A 14,109-nucleotide genomic window follows, 5' to 3' on the forward strand; every position below is an offset into this window, starting at 1 on the left:
GTACGTCAACCTTTTCTGGCTGAGAATCATGGTCTTGGCCTTGGATGTCCTTTCATTCCCACCGCTTCACATTGGCGAACAGTGTACTGCTTCAGTGCAAGTAGGAGCCCACCACTCGATGAAGCCAACAGAAACACTGCAAAAAGCAAAGATAAAATCCTAAGGCCACCAAAGTGGAGACCATCCACCACCGGGACACGTCTGTTCTGTACAAAAAAACCCAACCGAACTGTACAGAATAGGCCTTTTCCGATTATTGCCTTCTCAAAGTCCACAAAACACAAGTAGACTGCTTGTGCAAACTGCCATGCACTCTGGAATATCCTTGCGGGGATAAAGAGCTGATCCAGTGTTGAAAACAGCATTGTTGCTCCTGTGTCCAAGATTCGGATGGGCTCTCCTCTCTGGCATCCTGAAGACGCTGATGAGTGCGATCCCCTTATAGTTCTAGAATACCCTCTGCTCCCCCTTCTTAAACCAGGAAACGCCAATCCAGTCTGCAAGTTAAGGGACACCGCCCCGGAGCTCCTCACAACGTTGCACAGATACATCAACCAGCACACCCAACAGTCAGAGCCTTAAGGAACAAATATCCACCCCAGGGACTGTCCACCATCTTGTTCTGGGATTACCACCACAAGAAGAACAAGTCACTGGTATTATTATGTCCCAAACATCCAGAACTGGGTCGACCCAAAACAATCAACTCACTGAACTCAGTTTTCGTCTTTTTGTCTGTAGGAATGATTAGTAAAAAAACCAAAATGTATAAATGTTTTGCATAAACAGGTTGTGCTTAGAACAATTTTTGGAGACATTCCTAACGATTGGAAGATGGAGGCATCTGCGCATTTCACAAATGAACATCAAAGACAAAAAATTCCCTGAATCACAATCACATTGATGCTGTGAAGAAAATATAAACTAACCCAGATCCACATCACCTTTTGGATTCAGAGATTCATTTCTTGCATGGTATAGAGCAGGGGTCGGCAACCCACGGCTCCGGAGCCGCATGCGGCTCTTTCGTCTTTATTTTGCGGCTCCGGGTGGGAAAATAAATTATAAGTATTTAGCTGAAGTGTATTTTATTTATGTTAGTTCTTTTTTAACTTGTAGTTCTAAATTGGAAGATTATTGTGATATTGAAATATAAAAATAAAATTATATTTTTTACTTTTTTCATCGCTCAAATAAGCGTCACACTCGCGGAAGCCGGTGTACCCGCCGAAACGCCGTGCATTTATCGAGACTTTCAGCCCCAGGTAGGCCAGTTATGGATCTTCGGATCCACATTATGTCAGCAGCTGTTCTCCACTGTGAACTATGTTAAAAACAAACACCGCTCACGCCTCACAGACGACAGCTTACAGTCCTGTAAAGATGGAAGTGACTTCGTACAGCCCCGATCTGCAGACGCTGTGCGCAGAGGTTCAGGAGCAGAAGTCCCGTTGTAAACATATCACGGCAGACCCGACGATGTTTGCATGAACACGCTTTTCAGCATCTCTTTATTGACCACTTTTCACACACGGTTGCTGTACGCACACAGCCGGCTGTAGCTTTGCAGCTCACAGCCCGACACACACCAACACAACAGCACAGACGTTAAGGCGGCGAGGCGTGATTGCGGGTGCCGCTTGGGTGCGTCCGCCTCCCCTGCAGCGGCGCTGCAGACCACGCCCCGCCACACACATTAACCAGGTAAAATACATATTTAGGCAGAATTTTGCAAATATCTATTTTTCATCTTTCAGCAGCATAGAGCTTTTTTTCAATTATTTTTTAAAAGTCAGGTCAAGGCTCCAAAAGCACAAAGGAGATATAAGGGTGGCAGCTCACAACAGTTTTTGTTTGCTGGATCATTTTAGTTCAGCTGGGTGTCTTTCCTTTTGTTATATTTCTTTAAGAGTTCAAATGTGTTCATTACATAAATAACATGTAATTTTCTCTGTAGCACTTCATGGATTTCATCAGCAACACACCTTAGTTGCTCTGTGGATTCTTTTAAAAAGCAGTTAAAAACTTTTCTGTTCAAACAAGCCCTTTGTTGATCTACGTATTTTACATTCTTTACATTCTTTACATTTGATCCTTTACATTGTGTATAATGTCTATTGGTTGTATTGTTTATTTTAATATTTGTGTACAGCGCTTTGTGACTGCCTGTCTGTGAAAAGCGCTTAATAAATAAACTTTACTTACTTTAGTTGTTCACACAAAGCATAAAGGTAAAAAACAATATATACAGTGTTATCTTCATTTTAGATGTCAGAAAGTATTTGCGGCTCCCAGTGTTTTCTTTTGCGTGGAAACTGGGTCCAAATGGCTCTTTGGGTCCTAAAGGTTGCTGACCCCTGGTATAGAGGAAATGATCAGAAGTGTACAGTCTGCTTTTGTGAAAGTAAAAACCGGTAAAAAGAGTGATGCATACACATAAACACTGCAACCTGCATTTTTGTAGGTTTTATTAAACATAGTTCATAAAAACAACACATATATATTTACATTATTTGCGTCCTCAGACACTGAACCACAATAAATACAAATTCAAGGGAATAAAAACAAATATTAGTTCTTGTTGTATGAAGCGATGTGGAAACTTTAGTGTATCTGGAGATTGTTAAAGACCGATGGCGGCAGCACTGCAGCTCATACCCGACTTTCAGTTCACTACTCGTGCCTGACAAAAGTCTGACGCTACAGCTACAGAACATCCTCTGCACACACAGTAGGCTGGAGTGAGACAAAAATAATTCACTGTAACAGAGAAGACGAGTCAAATAAGATCCATGTTCGAAGATGAATTAATAGAAATAATAAGACATGTAAATAAAAAACAACTTTGTCCAAGCTTCAATCTTCCCAGAAGCGCACACACATGCATGAACTGTACAAAGCATTGACTGTTGTTTGACCCTGTGGCCCAAACCAAACAATGGCGTCCCTTTTGCCCCCAGAAGCTGCCCGTTTAACATCCCCCCCTCCACACTGTGAGGCTGCACCACACCTGGCTCTTATTATAAATCACCCCTCAGCATTCCTCTTTAACGTGAAATACGTGCCATTCGGTGTCAGGTATGCAGTCAATCACAGGAAATGGCACTTTGCTGAGTTTCCTGCTATTGTTTAAATTTTTTTTTTGCCTCTATGGAAAATGTTGGAGATCTGCTTTAAGCTCGACTCCTGTCACATCTCATTCAAGTTACCTTTTTACATCTAACTACATCTGTAGTGTTTTTAATAGTAAAAGCTAGTCATTAAAATACTTCAGCAGCTTTAAGCAGGACAAAAAACAAAACAACAAAAAAAACAATACTTTCATGTGAGATTAAACATCAGATTAAAGCGAACATGAAACACTACATTTATAAAGGCTGATTTACACTGTGGAGCTCTGCTCTAAACTGTCATCCTGAACTCAGATTTCCCACCTGAAAAGTCAGATCAGCCCCACCAACTGGGACTTAACAATCCAAGATGGCGGAAGTGAATGTAAACAGCAGTAAAAATGTAAAACTTATAATCTGGACTGACACTGCTGTGATTTCACAGATGAATCTTATAATCATACTCACAGCACTGAACAGGGTGCAATGGTTGCATCCTGCTAAGAATCAAAATGAACCCTGTTTCTCTGGTTTTCCCAAATTTCCTACTGGAATGCAATATTGCTGTACTGACTTCATTCCTTAATTCCAACATCCAACTTCTGAGGTAACTGGAAAACGGCTTTAGTATATGTGAACTAAGCAGTGACAGAACTGTTTTACAAGAATAGTTACAAATATAACTATTTTTCTTACCCATGCACATTTGGAAATCCTAACATCCATCAGCACGTCCACAGAGGAAGAAATCTCCATGTTACGCTCTCCTTCACTTATATTAGGGTTTTGATTTTCCCCACTTCTAGTATGACGTAATGCACTGACATCATCATCTCACTCCAAAGAGTGCAGCAACTTTCCCTCTGACGTTCCTGTTCTACACATCACTCTGTTCCCCCTGCAGGATCTCAGGATTCCTGATCTGTGCTTCGATAAGAAACTCGTTGTGTTTGAGATGGGCATGTAGTAACTTATGCTGTAAACTGGTTGGGTGTGTTTGAGGAAAGCAAGACTGTTTTACTGCATATAATAACGCCGATCACATCCTCTGAACATCTGCTCTGCCAGCTGATCGTGTGTCGTGTGTCTACATCCAACCAAAGGAGGAAAAATCAAAGACAAAGGGGGCAGTGTCAGACTTAAGCTTCTCGTCCTTGTCCACCTGACTCCAACAAGCTCTGCTCATTTATAAAGTGCTCTACAAACCCTAACAATACGGCTAACAGGTGGATTCCCATATTTCAGTGCAGCCAGCCAATAATGAACGACCACTTAGTGCTGAAGAGACAGAGTGAAAGGGGACGATGTATCCTTGGTACTTTAACATAAACTCACTGCAGCTGTCACTAGTTAGCAACATAAACTAATGTAAGTCTATTAGCACCAACCACATAACATCACTTTCCATACTGGCACAAGATGGCACTAAAAACCTTAGACACATATTATTGAATCCAGCTTCACAGCCATTTTTTAAGAGTAGGACTCGATGCTGTAAATCAGCCTTTACACATGTAGCACTTCCTGTCCGCTTTAAATGTGTTCACAGTAACAATGCAGGGGACACGAAGAACAAAGCGGAGTCGTGAACACAAATGTGTTCTTCTTCTGATGGAAATGACTTCAAAATATTACATGATTCATTCATTTCAAGTCTCTAGACAAATTAAAACAAGTAAAACTCGTTTTATTGTTGTGTGGTTTGGAGCCTCCCCCCGGTGAACGTCCATTGTACGTCTGCACTTCTTGACATTCTTAAACATTTTTCTGTTTGGATCTTTCAGATCATCTCAGCTTTCGTCTGACCTGTCCTTACTTGATGTTTAGCCGTTTGTCATTGGCGTCTCCTCTGACAGATTTCAAAAAGAAGACAAAGAAGAAAAACGTTACACACAGCTGTTAAAAACCTGAAGGCCTTATAAATATGGCTGATTCAGGTGCCCCGCAACTCTCAGCTCTGTATCATGTGACTAAACCATACATTTGTGAGAGGAGGACGATAAGATGAAAGGTGGCTCACATGGAGCAGAAAAGGAAGTGAGAAAGGAAATGAACTGAGGGACGGTATATGATGAATAAGTATTTTTAAAGCTGTGAGTCAGTCGAAGCAACTTTCACAGAGTCCAGGATCAAACCACAGAGCTGGAGCTTAACACGTCCTTTATAAACTCAATACCCAGTAGGGGGGTGGGGGAAAAAAATCGATACTGTGTAGTATGGTGATATTTTGTTTGCTAATAATGTATCGATACAGGGACAGCAGAAATGGATATTTTGTTACAAAAAAGTTTTCGTGCTGTGACTTCAGAGCATGTTGATCCTTTTTCTGAGCAAGAATCCTGACATTCCTTCACTGTCCAAATGTGTTTCACTTGTTTTTGGCAGCAATAAACATGACAGTTTACTTATTTTAATTTAAGACATGTTTTATTTTAATTAAGTTTAAAACTTTTTTATTTAATGTAAAATTATATTTTGTTTTAATTTACTTTCAAATTCTTCAGTTGCTGAAGGGGCTGCATAGTTTTCATAAACTGCATAGTTCAGAATAGCTATAATTGTACCAGATGGTTGATTCAGTTAAGTTGGACTAGACTGTAATACAAACCGTTCAGTTTGTCAACAATAAAACTGAAATGAGAGAAAGACTGAGTGTGAGACTTTGATATTAGAGAAAATGAATATTGATAAAGTTTACCTTTATGTACAGAATCTGAATATCGCAAAATATTTTTAAAAATTGCAACAATATCGTATCGTGGGATGTATGGTGATTCCCACCTGTAATACCCAGAGTGATTTACTGCTGTTTAAGTAGTTTGAGACAGTTTTACCTTCAGTTTTTTCATCGTTTCGTTGTTGAGCAGTGGTGCCGTTAGCCGCAGGAGCTCCTGTTATTTTAATGACAGAAATACACACATCAGCTTTAATCCCACACAAAGCCCCACTGAACATAAAAATACAGTTTTGGGCTGAAACTTACTCTGATGTTCATCACTCCTCCAGAAATCTGAAGTGGATGAAAAAACCCCAAAAACAGAACATAAAGAACAATGAGATTAACAAGAAACAGCACACAGAAGAACCACAGGTATGTCTGAGTTCTACTTTCTAATAGACAGTGATTTTAAAAAAAGGACTATAATTGACTTGTTACTGACCTCCTTCCCACGGCATGGACTCTGCAGAGAGAATTACAGCAAAGGACAGTTAAAGACACCAGTTTTTGTTTGATTGTTCGTAATCATCACTGAGCTGCCAACACTTTATATTTATATCATAAAAAAGGACAATATTTTCTTTATGATGCTATTATTATTTCATTGCCTGATCAGAGAATCTGATTTTGAACTAAAAATACATCCACGTTCACTAAAACGCTGCAGCATTTCATGAAGCCAGTCAGTTCTGTTAAAGCTTCAGCTATGATGGTTTCAACATCAGAGCTGAAACTGAAGAGAAACGCTCCTTCAGTCACGTTCTCAGATCATTTACATACAACACAAACTGTCTGCACGTCTCTCCCTGTTGTTCTTGTTACCAAGATCCACCACGGGCACGTGGTTTGTAAAACTAACGCTCCAGTCTAAAGATGAATCACATGTGATGTATTCTTAAACTGACCGAAAATATCAGATAGTATTGACGACTAATTCACCATTTTAAAATAGAGTAACTGACAAAGCAAATCATACAAATAAAATTCAGCAAATTAAAACTAAATGTTTACTTTTCAGCTTCAGATTTGTTTAGGAAGCACTTTGTTTTAGACTTCTTACCTTTTTCAAAAAACCACATTCCTGGAAGAAATCAAAAGAAAATGACAACATTAGATTAGCGATCCACCATTATCAATCAGACATGAAACTCAAATACAACCTCAAATAGACTTAAACGAAAAACCCTTATTCTGAAAGATCCGGGACAAACCCTACACTCACTAGCGACTTAATTTGTTACTCGCTAATAGCGGGTTGAATCCCCTTTTGCCAAATGCACTAATTAATCAATCACCAGCAAATGTGAGCCCCTCTTTAAAATCAGAGGTTTTGACGGTGTGTTGGTCTGGAGCATTCAGGTGTCTTCCACCTGAACAAATTCACTCCAGTCAGACGTGAAATTCCAAAAAACCCAAGAGCTACATCTCAGACTCTACTGGTCTCAATTAGCAGGATGAATGTTGAAATTCATGACAGTACAATTAGCAAAACACTGAACACATGTGTTGTTTGTAGGGCTGCCACAAACGATTATTTTGATAGTCGACTAGTCACCGATTATTTTTGCGATTAGTCGACTAATCAGATCATCATCCATTGGACGCAAAACGTACAGATTATTGCACCAGCAGCATCTGCTCTTATATAACTATCACAATCAGCTGTCTGCTTGACGTTTATTCAGCTGTGTAAAAACTATAACTTTAATCTCAGCCAAACCGATTTACTCAGGAACAAATAAAATACTTAAAAAAGCCAAACAATAACATGTTTAAGTTATCTAAGTGACTTATATATGTTTAACCTGAGTAGCGAAAGATGGCGGTGGGTTTGAAAACGATTTGCCGGGAGTCCGGTGTTCTCACGGCTCTAGTTAGCCTAGCCCCCGGCTAGCTATCGAGCTAGTGGGTAACAGACGTCTCCGAAAACGTGGGAGCGCTTTTGAAAATATGTGGTGTCTTGATAAACTGAGCAGATATTTGAGGTTTACACAGCTACATTCTCGCCTGAAAATATGTTAAACGTTTATTTTGTGACACAGAAAGAATAATAAGAGTAATATTAAAACTAACTAGCTGCCGCCATTGTTGGAAACTGAGCTGGGCTGCGCTATGAATTATGGGACACAGCTTCTTCTTCTTCTGGGTTTAACGGCAGCTGGCATCCTTGTACATGCAGTGCTGCCATCTTCTGTTTCAGTCCGTTATTACACTCTTAAATCCTACTACTTATTCCTGCGTCTTTTGTGATCTTACAAAGCTTTAAAGACGCCTCGACTATTAAATCAGTCGTCGACGATTTTGATAGTCGACGTAATCGTGACTAGTCGACTAATTGTGGCAGCCCTAGTTGTTTGTATTAAAGTGTCTTCATTCTAAATGAACATGGCAGCATGGATTAGGTTTGTAAAATTGCATCTAAATAAACCACAAGATATCAGAAAAATATACTTTGGACTGAAGTGGACAAGTTCGGCCATTGAGCACCACATTTGGTGAAAATTAAGTCATCACAATAGTGAAAGAGTGATGGTTTGAGTTGGTTTTGCAGCCACATGATCTGGGTACCTTGTGGTTATTGAGTCGACAATGAACTCCTCTGTATACCAAAGTATTCTAGAGTCAAATGTGAGGCCATCTGTTGCCTTCAAAACTGTCTGGAAATTTTAATGGCACAAATTCAACAAGTTGCTGGAAACATTCAAGCATAATTTGGTTGTGAGAGGTTATTTGACTTGCTGTTATCTTCAGCTGGAAGCAGTCTGAGTACTGACAACAATGAGACATTTAGACCCACAGAGCTCTGAAAACTTGAAAATCCAAGTAGATTACCAGCTTGTGAAATACTCATCTGGCACCAATAACCACATCAAAGTCACTTTAGTCACCTTTCTTTCTCATTCAGCAGCCACCTTTGCCATATGTATATATATAACGAACAGCTGAGGAGGTGAACATGTGTATATGCTTTGTTTAAGTTCGATGCCAGCGATGCGTTTAAATCAATTACTACAGAGCATCTTTCCTAACATGTTGCATTAGCTTGTCTTTTAACAGCAAGTTGTAAGCATTAGCAAGCTGAGGAGACTGTTGTAGTTTTGAATTACATTGAGGTTCATTTCATGGTCAAGGTCATTTTTTAAAATGTTCTGCTGGCATCTGAGTAGGGATGGGTACCGGTATCCGGTGCCATTATGGCATAAATGGTAGTAACCAGACCGAAAAGCAGCGCACATTTTGGTGCTTTATTTCCCCCTGAGCTGTCATACACTTCAGATTCTAGCCAATCATTTTACCTTTGCAAGCGTAGTAGGCGGGTCCAGGTACGTACGTTCTTTTAGAGCAGAGCTACAGATTAAAAACGCCCAAAGTGAAGCGGTCAAAAGTCTGGCTGTACTTCACAGCAAAATATGCAAACTCAGCAGCTGCAACAAGTGCTTTAAGCTGATACTGTGATACTGTCAAAGGAGGTAACACCTCAAATCTGATGAAACACCTGGCGACGCATAGCGTTTTTTTAAAAGCCGAGAAATGCACCGTATTTGATAGCTTGCTGCGAGACCTCACACCGAGCACATCTACTGCGGGTGTGGTGCCTGTTGTCGGACCCGGAGTTTGCAACATCCCCCAAAAACCCGAAGAGGAGAGTCCTGGCCCCTAGCCCTGCCAGTGTAGCAGAAATGATGAGGATGATGATGCAGCAGCAGCCGTTCTTCTCTGCGTGAGTAGCTTAATGTTGTTCGTGTGTAATTTACGTTGAGTAGGCTAACCACGTTATTACATTAATGCATGTAAGGTGAACTAGCAAACACCATCATAGCTACATGCAGCTGTCTTCTTGTTTGATGGCAGATACTCCCTTCACCCTGGACAAAAAGGCTAAAATGACCAAAGAAAAAGTGGAAAACAGTTAAACATGAGAGGTTTTTGGACAAAGTTTGTGTTTTTTCCATTGTTTAAGCTGCTTCCAGCCAAGAGTGATACCATATATGCCCTATAGCTGCAGAAAAGGCTAACATTGTTATCTTTTTACAAAAAAACAGCTAAACATGAGAGGTTTTTGGACCAATTTTGTGTTCTCCATTCTTTAAGCACCGGCATTGTTTCAAAAGTACCGGTTTGGTACTGGTATCGGATAAAACCTAAATGATACCCATCCCTACATCTGAGCCTATGAGTTTGGGGGACAGGGTGATCACAATACTGAATATCAATATGCTGATGAAAGACGGTATTTATTTTGTCACCTGTTTTCCATTTATGAAAGGCAACCAGCAGTGTGACGACAACCAGCAGCACGATGAGCACTGTAAGTCCCGTGTAAATGTTTGGACCTCCTCCAGATGCTGTAAAATAATGACAGCAGCAGTAAGTGGCTTTTCAAAGTTGATGACCTGGAGCATTAATAAGTTTGAAAGGAGTGTTTTACAGAAATAACTCACGAGGTATCAAAGAGAATGAGTCTGAAGAGATGGTGATCGGTTCACTTCTCTCCTGGCTGATTGGGTTTTTTATCTCACAGCTCAACTCATAACTGATTGAACTGTTCACCTGGAAGTGCAGTGAAATTGTTAATATAATTGAAACCACAGAGAAGAAGTCTTCACACCTTCTAAAGTCTACTTAAAATACCTTATGAACAGTATATTGTTTCCCAGATGAAACATGCATCCCAGTATCATCTGACATCCACGTGTAGCTGACTGGAGCGGCTCTGGCTGTGTTTCCTTCACAGATCAACTCACATTTGCTCTCATCACAGGATTTGTTAACACTGGGTACAGGGACGGGAGCTGTTGTTAGAAAAGGAAACAGGAAAATTCATCATGTGATTCACTTTCATTAGTTTTGATGTAACATACTAAACACTTTCAGTTTTACTTGATAAGCTGAACACAGTTTGATTTATCCACTTACAGAGGACGACGAGGCTAACTGGAGTGAGTCGCCTGTTGTTGATCTCGGGTGTGTAGCTGTTGCTGTCATTATGTAACAGACCGCTGATCGTCATCACACCAGTGGAAGTGTCCAGGTGGCCACGATCTTCAAACACATATGATACTGTTACCTTTAACTCATCACTGATAATCAAAGATGGGACCACTGCACCACTAACACAGCTTACCGTGAAACTGACGATAGCCTGTTGCATTCGTTTCACCTGTCTCCCACTCCATGGCTTTGTTAGAACCTTCTTTCCATGAGATTTGTGTGACGGGGCCAGACACAGAGTTGGCAGGTGGTTTTAGGACAGCTTCTCCTCCCACTTTTCCATAGACTGTATCTGCCCAGATAAATGATCAGATTAAATACTTTAAAGTTTCTATTAGTGACTGGTCACGTATTCAATAATGAAGATCAAACTGTTCTTTAGGAAAAAGTGACTAATTCTTTAAACTAGTGTGAAAGTTTCATTCTGAATAAAGCTAAACTGCACACATACACGTTTCTATAAAACTGCTGTGGCATTTCAAACATGCATCGTGCTGCTGTCTGTCTCATTGTATGCTAACTGACTTATTTATCACCTGTTGTTTGACACATGCTGTTACAGCTGTAGCTTCCAGTTCACCTCCTCTATTCTGGAGTCTATAAGGACTCAGTCCTGGTGTGCTAGCTTTTGTTGACTGTATGAAACTGGCTGAAAACACTATGTGAACGCCGGTTTGCACTGGGTGGGGTCACAAACAGGGAAAATCACTAAACTACGATTCGGCTTTCATAAAAACACCCACCCACTCCGCAAAAACACAATTTTCACTATGTGCTACAAAACGAGCTGCTTCAAGGATCCTTCAAGAGGACAGCAGACTTACCCGCATGTACCGAAGGAGACACGGCAGCTAGGAGGACACACAAACAGCCGAGCCACACGATTAGCGTCTCTGAAGGCCACATCTTCGTCACTTAAACGGTCATAAACAACGAAAACTCCAGGCTGGAAGTACCGAGAAACATGCCAGATAAACTCAAAGTCAAAAACTAAACGCACAGTAGTTCAGACGAGCTAGCATAAACAGTTAAGCTAGCATAAACACCGAACAGCACAGGGCGGAAAAAAACGACGAAAGTGAAAGCGGGGTGGCAGTCCCCGCCGCAACCCGGACATGCCTCTGTAACTAACACCCACAACGTGGTTATATTGTTGGATAATCACCATAAAGCGTTTGATATCAATAAAACTAACTTTAAACGAGGTTAAGCAAAGTTAAAGTACTTTTTAGAAAGTAAATGGAAGTTAAAAAAACAAAACAAAACGTAATTTTCTCCCCCTGGCGACAATAATGTGTTACTGCAACCCAAGAAAAAGCTCCATTCAATCTTATTTACGTCTTCAGAAATATGCATCCTGTGGTTATGAGATAAAAACTCATATTGCAGCACACTTACTAGTGACCAACATTTCTCATACCCATGTGTGGACACTCAAATCTGATAAAGAGGAGTAATGCTTCCCTTTGCTGTACTACAGGTATTTTTTTTAATCTCAGGTCTTATTAAATTGCTTTTAAAGTGCTTTATTTAAATTACAGCATTCACTTTATTTACTTTGACTGTTGATTGTACAATATAAATGCTCTTTTGTGTCCCAGTAACCACTGAAATTAAAGTTAACTGCCCAAATAAATGCCAAAAGACATTTCATTTCATATAAGTAAAGAAGATTTAACAGTGAACCGAAAGACAAAAAGTAAATCTTAAAAATGCTGTCAAAAGTCAAATGAAAATATAACCAAGTAGATTGCACCCAAAAGAGTTTTTAAATAGTTTTTTCTTACAATGTTTTAGGTTCTAGTGGTTATCACAAACACAATGAAATCCCTCTGTGGTTCCTACCTGTTTTAATGAATCCTGGTGATAAAGAAAGGAGCTTTTCAAAAGGATGAAACTGAAACAGACTACACACATTTCCTGAAAGAGGGGACACTGTAGTAATTATTTTAATCCTTTTGAAATATAACAGAGGGACTAGGGTGAAAATCAATATTTAACCACATTTCAGTGGTTGAGCTGTCAGTTTGTCCATTATTAGCAGTGTAGACTTGTCACACACACTGACTGGGAGCCCCTGTCAGAGAAAAGTGAAGGTATCACAAAGCTTCCTGCAGTATTTCCATCTGATCCTTAACCTCCTAAGACTCTTCCATGGCATGTATTTTTAACTTGTCTTTGATATTTGGGCTGATTGGGACCTCATGAATGTAAAAACAAAGAGTCACCAGATTTTTTTTTTACCCGATTTTTGTTTCTAAGAAAAATAAGAGCCACATATGAAGACATTCATTTTAAATTTTGATAAAACAGAAGCAGTATAATGTCCTTGCTAGGGGATATCAGGCCCTTGTGGAGCTAAATTTAATATTTTGATCTAGACAACCCAAAATGAGATGTATTTTAATAAATTAAAATACTTTAAACGAAACACAATTACATTATAATAATAACAATAACATCAACAACAACAACAACAACAACAATAATAATAATAATAACAATAATAATAATAATAATAATAATAATAATAATAATAATAATAATAAAAACAGCGCGTATCGATGTTGATGACGCTAGACGTAGATCGAATGCTGATTGGTTGAAACACTGAGTTGACCCGGAAAGAGAAAAGCTTCACGGAAGTGGACAAAAATGCAGGCGCTCGAAAGTTTGGAGGAACAGTTAGCTGAACAAATTGCGTTACACCACAACCTTTATGACCCTGGACACAAGTATTACAAGAACCCGCACGTTAGCATCAAGTCGTGGCAAGAAATAGCAGCCGCCCTCCAGACAGAGCCGGACAAATGCCGGGAGAAGTGGAAGCAACTTCGGGACAGGTATGTTCGGGCCAAGAAAAAGTTCAACAGCAGAAGCAGCCAGTCAGCGAGACCAGCGAGAACCCCTCCGCTGCTGAAGTCCCTGTCGTGGCTGGACGGGTACGTGAAACACAGGAATGCCGTGACGAGGTACACAATAGAGGTACGAGACGCAATAACATCCAGCTGTGCAGAAAAATAAAATAAATACAAATAAACAAACTATAAGAAGGTTTGGGGTTTTTACAGTTCATGTGTCCTTAATAGAGTCCCGAAGTCTTCTCATCCTCCCCCGCAGGGCCGGCCCAGGTGCTGGAAGACATGGCTAACCCTGTAAGTGTTCCTGTTTGTGTGTGATGTTTTGATGCCCTTCACCTGTATGTTTAGCTATGTACAGTCATAGCGGAAGTGTTTGGTGGTGTTACTGAATCTCAGTATTTTTACACTGGTGCTTTTTTCCTTTAGT

General features: G+C 40.1%; 1 protein-coding gene across 3 annotated transcripts; it reads right to left on the reverse strand.

Annotated features, from left to right (window-relative positions):
- Nucleotides 1–1,480: 1,480 nt before the first annotated feature.
- On the reverse strand, nucleotides 1,481–12,064 carry LOC146492326 (lymphocyte function-associated antigen 3-like). 3 transcript variants are annotated; one of them, XM_085151090.1, is made up of 11 exons: nucleotides 11,646–12,057; nucleotides 10,955–11,113; nucleotides 10,747–10,872; nucleotides 10,462–10,622; nucleotides 10,272–10,380; nucleotides 10,077–10,175; nucleotides 6,890–6,910; nucleotides 6,272–6,292; nucleotides 6,094–6,120; nucleotides 5,945–6,001; nucleotides 1,481–4,959 (listed from the first exon to the last, which is right to left on the reverse strand). In XM_085151090.1, exons 1-11 carry the CDS (start codon nucleotides 11,725–11,727, stop codon nucleotides 4,934–4,936), a joined length of 888 nt encoding a protein of 295 aa, XP_085007216.1. In that variant the 5' UTR covers nucleotides 11,728–12,057; the 3' UTR covers nucleotides 1,481–4,933. The 3 variants fall into 3 exon arrangements, with proteins under 3 accessions (XP_085007216.1, XP_085007215.1, XP_085007214.1); XM_085151089.1 differs by lacking the exons at nucleotides 1,481–4,959; nucleotides 5,945–6,001; nucleotides 6,094–6,120; nucleotides 6,272–6,292; nucleotides 6,890–6,910 and having other exon boundaries at nucleotides 9,090–10,177; nucleotides 10,286–10,380; nucleotides 11,646–12,064; XM_085151088.1 differs by lacking the exons at nucleotides 1,481–4,959; nucleotides 5,945–6,001; nucleotides 6,094–6,120; nucleotides 6,272–6,292; nucleotides 6,890–6,910 and having other exon boundaries at nucleotides 9,090–10,175; nucleotides 11,646–12,061.
- Nucleotides 12,065–14,109: the final 2,045 nt, after the last annotated feature.

Source organism: Neolamprologus multifasciatus, chromosome 23 (assembly GCF_963576455.1).
Source record: "Neolamprologus multifasciatus chromosome 23, fNeoMul1.2, whole genome shotgun sequence".
Lineage (NCBI taxonomy): Eukaryota > Metazoa > Chordata > Actinopteri > Cichliformes > Cichlidae > Neolamprologus > Neolamprologus multifasciatus.

Excerpts from the sequence above, each read along its gene's own strand:
- LOC146492326 (XM_085151088.1), bottom strand. The coding sequence starts at position 11,727 with ATGTGGCCTTCAGAGACGCTAATCGTGTGGCTCGGCTGTTTGTGTGTC. Across the intron at positions 10,381-10,461 it reads AACAATATACTGTTCATAAG|GTGAACAGTTCAATCAGTTA; the intron begins GTATTTTAAGTA and ends CTGCACTTCCAG. Across the intron at positions 10,176-10,271 it reads CTCATTCTCTTTGATACCTC|CATCTGGAGGAGGTCCAAAC; the intron begins GTGAGTTATTTC and ends ATTATTTTACAG.